At 39.4% G+C, this 10918-nt stretch overlaps 1 protein-coding gene across 1 annotated transcript; it reads left to right on the forward strand.

Annotated features, from left to right (window-relative positions):
• The first annotated feature begins 5338 nt into the window (after window positions 1-5338).
• On the forward strand, window positions 5339-10849 carry szrd1 (SUZ RNA binding domain containing 1). The gene is made up of 4 exons (XM_050063805.1): window positions 5339-5529; window positions 6857-6906; window positions 7422-7691; window positions 8664-10849. The coding sequence occupies exons 1-4, from the start codon at window positions 5482-5484 to the stop codon at window positions 8773-8775; spliced, it is 480 nt and encodes a 159-aa protein (XP_049919762.1). The 5' UTR covers window positions 5339-5481; the 3' UTR covers window positions 8776-10849.
• The last annotated feature ends 69 nt before the right edge of the window (window positions 10850-10918 follow it).

A 10918-nucleotide genomic window follows, 5' to 3' on the forward strand; every position in this document is an offset into this window, starting at 1 on the left:
TCCACTGTCTCTCAGGTTAACTCATATTGCAGCGGTGCCTGGATAGTGTGACGTGTGTGGTTGTGCTGCTGCCGTGGTCCTGCCAGATGCCTCCTGCTGCTGCTGTTATCATTAGTCATACTTCTACTGTCATTATACACATGTGATTATTGTCACATATATATACTATATTAATATATATCTACAGCATATTGTACCACAATAGTTGTAATTATTATTGTAATATTATTACTTAAATTAAAGTTATTGTAAGCTACTGTCATTACTGTCTGTCCTGCATCTCTCTCTCTCTTTCTGTCTCATTGTGTCATACGGATTACTGTTAATTTATTATGTTGATCTGTTCTGTACGACATCTATTGCACGTCTGTCCGTCCTGGAGGAGGGGAGTTTTCCTTATCCGCTGTGAGGGTCCAAAGGACAGAGGGATGTCTTATGCTGTAAAGCCGTCTGAGGCAAATTGTTATTTGTGATATTGGGCTTTATAAATAAAATTGATTGATTGAATTGATTTCCAAACTGAATAGGGTGATGATACAAAAAGAGGCGCAACATGTTTATCATCTGCAACAGAGCCAAAAAGAAAATGTTTGAAACAACATAGTGATATTATGTTTAACTAAAAAAAAGTATTTTACTTGGCAGTCCACTATCTGCACACAGGATGTGTAGAAACCGGACACTAACTAACCACACAGAACTTAAGTGATGCTTTATCACTGAGAAAGAGTCGTATAAAGGAAGCCAGAGTATGAACAATGGATTTATGACAGGCTGAACTTAGTGAACACATGAACTATGACCATGGTCTGAAGCCAATCACGAAGCACAGCTCTCTCAGTCATGGCTTTAAAAGTGCTGGTAAACAGAACTCTTTAGACGGGTGAAGTGTTTCAGACTCATACAGGTGAGCACAGATTACGTTTATTTGAATGTGGAGATATAAAGTGAGTTCTGCTTTGGGCGACAGTTATCAAATCAATGCTTATGAGTCTGATTATTTAAGTCATGTGGTCTGATTTAGCTCTGGGGCTGATTAAACGATGACTAACATGATTTATATGCACCTTAACTAAGTTTAAATGTCATATTTTATATGTAATACCATAAAACCATATTCAAGTCAACATTTGTCAGTGTTTACTGTAGTCAAGTTTATGTGTCCAGGCTAAGCAGTGAGTGAACAGTGATTACCGGCAGAAGATAAACCTTTGAGCGGAGAAAGAACCTCTCACATGGACTCCAACACTGCCGGTGGCGTACAATACGATCGCTGGAACGAGGACAACATTAACATGAACGTAGAGGCATCACAGTCGACTGCCATGAGGTGAGACTCAATAATGGTGCTGGACATAAAGACGCAAAGATCAAATGTAAAGTTTTCATACTGTTGAGAATTTTCTGATGCTGTACACTTGTGTATGTGTTTGATGGGGTTAAAAAAAGGTGAGTCTCAAATCATAAAATATAAAGTTAGCTTTTAAAATGTGACACCAGTTGAATTCTGCAGTAGCTGTTAAGCTTTGTGAAGCCTTAATAATAAAAAATAAAGTGACAATGTGGTTAAACCAGGTCATAAAACAATGTTTCCTGTTAACCAAATGCTGTTTGATCTGACTGCCTCCCTCTCTGTTACATTCACAGGCTGTACAACAGATTGTGTATCGGCACCACTGGAGTAGCTCTGAAGGCGGCGGGAGCTTTGGCTGCACTGGTGACTGTTTACATGATAGGATACGTGACAGGATACTATGTCCATAGGTGCTGATGTTTTAGCCCTGTCAGGAGAGAGAGGAGCTTTAAGATTCTGGATAATGAACAACTTAAAATGCTAAATGGTAAAATAATAAAGTTCTAATTTTTATGACATATAAAAAAGGATGACTATTCATTGCTGTTAATGTTATATGTTTAATGTTATTACATCATATATTTGATGAAAAAGAAAATTATATCAGTATGATTTTTACCATTTCATAGATATTTTCAAAGTACTGTCATGGTCTAAATATGTAGAAACTATTACTGGTAATACTACTAATTCCATGTCAACAAATGTCTATACGTTGGTAGTATACTGTTATAATGCTTGTAATATGTGATATGGATTGTCATTTTTGTTATTTTTGCTGCAAGGAAATAAAAAAATGCAAAGAAACAAATTCTCCATTGCTTTTTGTTGTTATATGGCTTGTGGCCTTCATCAGGGTCATCATACAACATGTTACAAAAAACACTGAGTAAGATTATTATGTTCCATTTGAACCACAAGACAATTTCCCTTCTCCATGCACCTTCAATGTAGTGAAGCTGTTGCAGAAATCTCTACATCAGCAACTGGACACATTTCTTTAATGGGCAAAGGCGTGGTGCATGGTGCATGGTGGTGCAGTGGTTAGCACTGTCGCCTCACAGCAAGAGGGTTCTCCTGCTCTCTCTCAGTACAAAGACATGCAGGGTAGGTTAATTGTTGACTCTAAATTGCCCATAGATGTTAATATGAGTGTGAATGGTTGTCTGTTCACCTGTCCATGGGAAACCCCGCCTCTCACTCCACGTCAGCTGGGATAGGCCCATGAATAGGATAACCCCACGACCCTGAATAGGATAAGCAGTTACAGATAATGAATGGGTGGATGGAGTTACAGTCCTGGGGTTCACAGTTTTTCAAGCCTGAAACAGGTTATGGGATCCTCAGTTTTCCCAAAAAATACATTTCAAGGTTTATCTGAAGACAAAACGAGATAAAAGTCTGAGTTTAACAAATTAAGTGGATATCTTCCAAAGTTATAATCTTTTAGTGCCAAATCCCATCTTTCTGTTACTGTCCTTCCACTGCAGGTCAGTGCAATTGGTTCATCATATAAACATTTATTTTATACATATCATACAGTATATGTATATACCAGGCACTACTACCGTAAAGCAGAAACATATTGGGCTACAATAAGACAGTGTGGCACATAAGAAAAGCTGACATGCATGTCAGGTGGTTTATTGAGTTCATTTCTAATTTGTCAGATCAGCTCCACCATATCTGCTCCAAATCACTACTACAGCATTTAATTTAGAAAATAAAAAAGCCTCTCTTATCTGGGGGAAATGATTTTGATATTGAGGAAGCAAATGTAATTCCGGTGGTGATAAAACATTTCAGTCCTACCAGGCAGTTAGCCAATGTGCAAAGTCCAATAACTACAACATTTGCACTTTGCTGCTATCAACCAATCCTATTATCATTTATAATACATTCTTACAATCAACCACCGAGGTGTTAAGAAATTTATAGATGTAACAGAGGGTCTGCTTATTTCATCAGATTATTAAGAACAGATTCATTTCACCACTGAGAAAGACAAATGTCTGTGCTGAAATTAAAATCTCTCTCTCTCTCTCTCTCTCTCTCTCTCTCTCTCTCCCTCTCTCTCTCTCTCACACACACACACACACACACACACAGTGGCTGTGGCTCAGCAGGTAGAGTGAGTTATCCACTGATTGGAAAATAAGCATTTCGATGTTCCAGTCCACACATCAAAGCATTCTTGGGCAAGATACTGCACTCCAAATGTGTGTGAGTGCCTGTGAATGGTGATGATGATGAGCAGGTGGCACCTTGTATGGAAACCTTGGCCACCAGTGTGTGTGTGTGTGTGTGTGGGTGGCATGCCATTGTGGCATGTAGTGTAAAGCACTTTGAGTGGTCTGAAGTCTAGAAAAGGTGCTATAGAAATGCAAGTCCATTTACCACTTACACACACACACACACACACACACACACACACACACACACACACACACACACACACACACAGCCTGTATTATACTGTATATGTATTACAAATGATGTGCTATCATAATTTACATTTTATTGTTTTTATGCTCTGATGACAAACAACCAAGAACTCCCACTGTTGTATTTGAACTAAATCTGACTGTAACATCAGCAGTGGTCCAACAAACCAACACTGCCCTCATGTGTCCAAATAGAAACAGTCATACAGCAGCTCTAAAAACTGAGGGAGTGCTTAATAAGACAATGTTTTCTTGGTGACAAGAACAGAACATGCCAGGTAAGCTAAAATGTGACAAGTGAATCCAGCAGGTTTTTAGCCTACCAGGTGCCATAAAATCATATGCTACTGTGCCACCCTGTCATATCACAGACATATTTAGTATTTTTGTCACTTAAAAAATATTAAAGATGATGCAATGAGTCTATGTCAGCTGCAATAGTCGAGAATTAGCCAACAGTGTTACACACACGCAAGCACACTCACATGTCCATTGTAGACAATATGGCACTAAGGAAATAGGCAGCAAAAGAACAGGGAAAGCATGGCAGAGAAGTTAGATGATATTTTTTAATGAAAAGTAAGGTTAAATTAACAATTTAATGAATTAATGACTGAACTGATGAATGGATTTAACCGTTTAAAGAACACACAAACATGTTCCATTTTACCTGAACATGTCATGTAAGTAAGGCAGGGCTTCTTGATGTGTTTGAAGGTCCAAAGTTTCTTAGATAATCTATTTGGCAACATATATTTTTCATAGCACTACAAAACAAGTGTAAAGGTAACATTTTAGGTAGTCTTCAGAGTTTTCGGTGGTCTTATTGGCAATCTATCAAAAATCCAAAATTCAGAGTTCACCCTATGGCATGTAAAAAAATATTCACATTTACATAGAAGGTTTGGCTGAGAAACCAGCGGATAGGGCAACTGTCCTTCAACAACTATTTAAACTGTGCCAACAGCACAGTTTAACAAATCATTTTCCCTCCAGAGCACTGCTATTCTAATGTTTTTAACAAAACTTAACCTACATAAAAGGTTCAGGGTTACTAATATCAAAATCATTTAATCAAGTTTAATTAAAAAAAAAAAAATTCTATTAATCTTTATTTGTCATTATATCAGAATGTTATATGATAAAAGGTCTTAGCAGTAATGGAGTGAGTGTATTCATGCTGCAGTGAATTACTGTTACTGTTACTCATGAGCACTCATCATGTGAGATCTATCACACCAGAGTCTCTGCAATGTGAGTTACATACAAGTTAAGCAGACATGCAATTACACTACCATTTACTTCTAACAAAATATTTCCAGATAATCTCAATTGATAGATGACAGAATTGTTAAAATATTAATGTTTCATGCTCTGTTCTGTTGCAATCACCATATTCACTTTCACATTTAGGGAGGAAGCAGCAAAGAACAGTTACTGGGTGAAACACAGTTCACATGCCTGCGCCTGTTCAGAGCAAACACTTAGGTTTGGTCTTTGTTTACTACGGCTGTACTGAAGTGTAGTTAGCCACTTTTGGCCCGTTTCTGATCAGCTGTGTGAGGGGTTATCATGCGGTGGGGAAATCCGTCAGTGTGATGTCAAAGCCTGTGGACAGTCGAGAGGCGGGTCTGAAGGAGCCCAGGACGTCCAACTCCACAGCGTGTCTGAGCAAAATGAAACATGGATGAGGAGGTCGCTGAAAGTTGGGAGGAAGCTGCTGATAGTGGGGTAAATAATTAAAGTCCAAATGTACCTTCTTATGCTTAAGACGATTATCTTTTTGGGTAGATTCTTCATATTTACAGGGTTGCTTCTAGAAGTTCTCATAACGTTGTTCTACGTTAGCGACTCCCACGGGCCAACAATGTGGCTAAGCTAGCGTTAGCTTTGAGAAACTTGGCGAGCTAACGTCAAGTAGCTAGCTAGCGAGCGAGACAGGCTTAACATGGACTTAGCCAACTAACTAGCCAAGTGACGTTGCTATTTCTAACAAAATTCTCATAAAATAACGTCAGTGTGTCTTATTATTAACTAGCGGTGGCTGGCTAACGAATACAGTGATATGACGCGGGCTAAACTCACGAAATTAGAGTTCCTGGTGGAATGCTTAGGCTGTGGTTAGCTAATGCTAAGCTAGCTGTTTATTGCATGGCTAACATGGAAAATGTGTTAATTGAATGATAGTTAAGGCTGCATGTTAGCAAATGTACACAGCTCGCACAAGACTGAAGACACTTCCTCGACCCACTCGTCTCATATTCCATTCGGCATAACGTTACGTTACATTTTGTAAAGCTAATAACTCTTATTAAACATTGATTGACGCTGTTCCCCGAAATAATGACTAACGTTAACCGACTTACTCTGTGGAAAACGACTAGCAGCGTTTAGATCAGTTCAAATTGTCGAAATGTTACTGTCAAAGTGAGCATAAGTAACTTTACAAGAGCGATTGTTGAACTTATTTTGGTCACTATTACAGTGTGGTTTATTTAGCATGGTTTTAATAGAGCTTGCCTTTAATTCTATAATATCAGCTTGCCTTTCTAACTTAGTGATTTCCTGTAGTTGACAAGGCCGTCAAGGGGACACCAATTTCGGCCATGTTGTCAACTACTGGCCGGGGCAGGAGCTAGTTGTGTTGCCAAACTGGCAAGTTGGTAACATTTAGCTAAAATTAGCAACCGCCGCGGTAGTTTGGCAGACTATTGCTAGCTCGTGACGTCAAGAACGTGGCTCCGAGAAGTTGGTCAAAACGCCAGCAACTTCTTTACATGTCTTCATGTAGGTAGTCGATGTAAAACTCAGCTCATCAAACCTTAAATTAACAGTTTTCGCTGGCAACATCAGCCGGCTAATGTTAGCTAGTTGAGTACTTTGTGTTATGACTTGTCAGCTGTCTAACACATGTATAAATAGCTTGTAACGGAACCCTGCTGTCCATCCACTCTCCGACTCGCTTAATACCTGCCACACTTGTATTTCTGCCCCAAATCAATGGGACTATGTTGTTTGTTTACACAAATATATGTTTGCATTTTTTTTTTTTCCACAGGAAATGGAAAAACGGTTAGAAGAGAAGCTAAGGATCAGCCAAAAAGAAAAGTAAGCCCTTAGAAGGAGAAGAAACGTGGTCCATATTTGTGACTTTTAAAACGTTTGCTTAAATTTACATTCAGACTATGTTTTTTTTCCCCTATGTCTCTTGCTTATTTGTAAAAGTACACACCTGGACATAACCTAAACCTTTTTAATAATTATTAAGAGCCCCTCTGCAGCTCACTGTACAGGGGATTTACCAAGTGCCAGTATATTTCTAGGGATGCACAAATTAGATCCACTCATGCTGTTACTCTTCATTCATTCATTTTCTAAGTGAGCTTTATTGTAGCACAGATCCAAACAGTTCAGAAATTGTCTTGACAAGTTGTACTAAGTTTGTAACTTTATGTAGGGAAAACAAGAATCAGTAGTAAATATATTTGTATTTCTTTTAAGTCTTTTTGCTATAAATGTGTCATCTAAGCTTTTATCAGTGCTGCCTTCCTCACTTCATGGCCCCTTCCTGTCTGTCGTATCATTAATTTTGGGTTGACTGTGTCCTGCTGATCTGCTTCTAGAGAGTCCAGCAATATTTCCTCACGATCTCCACTGAGGACAACCATGGTGATACAGGATGACTCCCTACCAGCAGCCCCCACACCTCAGATACGCATTTTGAAGCGGCCTGCAAGTAACGGGTCATTGGGATCACAATTAAATCAGAACAGGCCTACGCCACAGGTCAAGTCTCTGGCCCAGCGTGAGGCAGAGTACGCCGAGGCCAGGAAGAGAATACTGGGCAGCGCCTGCCCAGAGGAGACGCCTCAGGACAAACCCAACACAGACAGGTAATAATACACAAATATTGACAGTTTAACAGTTTTAGTTACAGCCTGATAAGGTCTTGCTGAAGGGCACTTGCAATTGAGTGTTCAACATTGTGCCGAAGACGGTATTTTACTTTTTGTGAGCAAAGTAGAAATTAGAGAGAAATGCAGTAAATGAGTAGGTATTATTTTAGGGTTGCTCCATGCACCTTAATTCTAGTAATTAACATCTTTGGTTGTTGAGTATTGAAATGTGTTCATCATCAAAGCACAGTGCCATATTTTACTCTGATTACAAAACAGTGTTTTTCATTCACAACTTTATTTATCCTTTGTCTATACTACTTTTAGAGTACAGTCCTGAATTAGATGGGGGGACAAAACATAACAAAATGAAAGTCAAGCCTTAAAGAAGACATTTAACAGTAGCAACACAAGCTAACAGTCAGAACATTAACTAAGGCAGTGGCCACTAAAAAACAAAATTACTCCCAGCTGAAGTCTTGACGACTTCACCTCCTAGAGTTACTTTTTGTTTTGTTTTTATAGACTACAGCTTGGAGAAGCACATTGCTTTGACAGGAGGTGGAGCCTAACAATTAGAATGCTTGCTCCTCTCTTGTTTTTTACACTACATAAGTTAATTGACTGAATAAGAGGAAGTTCTTTTCATTTGTGTTCAGTGGGATTTTAATGGTGGTGAATTGTGCCAAAATTTTCTATAAAAAAAACAAACAAACAAAAAACAGAAGAATGAACAATAAGAAAAATAATAATAATAATTTTAAACCTAATTCCCTAAAACCAAAAGGGAACACTAAAGTCATGCATGGATCCCGTAATAAGGATAGTTTAGGAGAAAGATTTCCATTGAAAACAAGCTGCTGAAACTTGCCCACTAGAAACAAGTTGTGAGTCATTTATGTGCAGCAGCTGGCACATGTCAAAAGGCTGCCGTCGCTAATTTATTCCCATTGCCTCTTATTCTCCCAGGGCAGGGCGCAATAACTCTACATTGCCTTCAGAGGACACCCGATCAAACAATCACACTGTCCGGCAGCCAGCCGGCCCAGACGGCACCCAAGGGTTCCGACAGCACAGATAAGTGGACCCTGGGGCCACCCAGCCATTGAGGGGAGAGAGATCAAGGGCCACCAGAGAGCAAAGACAGTACTGTGTTCTTAAAACTTCCTTCCTTCAGTTCCAGTATATCAGATGGGCTGTGAGTACAGTCGCACCTCTGCCCCACTCTTCCCACTAGCAGTTGCGTGGAACTGTCAGGGAGCGAGGAACTGCAGGTGGAAGTCAAATGGAAATATGCTCTCTTCTCTCCCCACTCAAGTCTGTTTGACACTGTGATTATGGACATCTTCTGGACTCACTGTGATGATCCCTTTAAAAGACGCCCTCACCTCCATCTCTCCTCCTCCAGTGCCCAGTGGCTCCGTCTCAAGATGCCGGCAGAAGCAAAGACTTAAAGTGAGAGGAGCCGTAGTGATGGGCCCTTAGCAAAATGAGATGAGCTGGTACTCGGGCAGCAGCTTCTCCCCAGCAATAATACCAGACATCACTTACACACCTTTTACATACATGTTTTTAATTTTCAGATGTGTGCTCACTAAATTTTTATTTTTTTGTTTTCTTGCTTGTCTTTAATCATCTATACTAGGGATGCTCTGGTATCTGCAGAGTGCTGATAATCATACTTCACATCATACATACACCACAAAGGACCTGTTCATTAAAACAGTATTTAATACTGAGATTTTTTTTAAATAAACCTAACAATATCTGCGGTTTTTATGGAATAGGAAGCTTTCACATTTTTTCACCTTTGTTTGATGGTTAATAGTCTCTACGTCGTGTTTAGGTTGCTGCGTAAAGTTTAAACACAGACAGCTTGTGGTGGGCTGCAGGTTGTGGTGTCAGATGCCCCACAGTAAACTCACCATTAAAGCCGAGTATCAAACCGGTACTTGTCTGGTAACTGAGCTGTGAGCATTATCAGTGCACCCCTACAATGTAAAATTGCCATTTGTTTTTAAAAACTGAGGATCATGAGTGTCAAGTTGTTTATCTGACAAGTTCTGTTTAAGGTTTGTCTTGTGTTTTTTAATTGAGCTTTTCAGCTGTCTTCCTTGGACTGTCACATCATTATTTCTATTTAAAAGCAAAGGCAAAAAAAAGATATGAAAAGAAGATTGTGGATTCAAGTCTGTTTTTAAGTAGCTTTTCTGCCTTTTGTATGAGATAGCAGCAATGTCAGAGCAGTATTTTAATCGAAGCGAACCAAAATCCCATTTTAAAATCAGCCTGTATATACATCAGTTAACTCAGATGTCATTATTTGAAGGCGGTGTTGGCAGCAACTCCAGGGAGGGTCAGATGGGAGGAATGAATTTACTGCCGTATTTCACAAACCTCTCCATCATATAACCACCTCGTCAGCGGCGTGCTCGTTTCTTCATGTCCTTTACTGACGTACAGTACGTAGGAACTCAGGTGCAAGTGAACGAGACTGAATGAATGAAATGAACTAAGATTGTATTTTTCCAGTGGGTTCCATTGCTCAGAAAGCAAATGTCCGTAATAAAGCTTGGGTTGGCACTTTGTTAGAAACAGTGCTATTCAGTGAAATGTAACTGAACGATGTCCACGTCCCAAGATGAATGAATGCCAGGGTTTCTTTTTTTTTTTTTTGTCCAAGTGTTGGCATCTTAATCACATCAGAAACGGTAACATTACCCCACGTGATTGTTCAGTGACTGATGGTCCTCTGCTGAAATAGAAAATGGAGACACAGCTGTATGTAAACCAGAGAGGTAGTGACTAGTTGTATGACCAGAACCATTGTGCCCAATAGATGTTCTTTATTTGTCCAAACAGAGAAGATATCTCAATAAAGCCATATTCAGTGGTGCACATCATCAATAGAAATGTTCTTGTAATGGTCAAATTCAGCTTGTGCCTCCCGTATCACATCTTTGCTTCCTGGTTGTCGATTTTGTTACTGTAGTTCAAGAAACCGAATATATCCGAAGGAGTATTCACAATACTGGTAAGAGATTCTAGTTCAGGAAATAAAGCAGCAGAGCAGGAGACAGACGGGTGTAGCTGAGCTCTGAGTGAGAACACAAACTGCCTGTAAATACTGATTTAATAAAATGATTTGCAAGAAATGTCTTTGGTGATGCATGTCCATTTCTCTACTTTAAATTAGCAGGCTGGTGATTTTGTCCAAAGCAGCT

The sequence above is a fragment of the Epinephelus moara genome, chromosome 16 (assembly GCF_006386435.1).
Source record: "Epinephelus moara isolate mb chromosome 16, YSFRI_EMoa_1.0, whole genome shotgun sequence".
NCBI lineage: Eukaryota > Metazoa > Chordata > Actinopteri > Perciformes > Serranidae > Epinephelus > Epinephelus moara.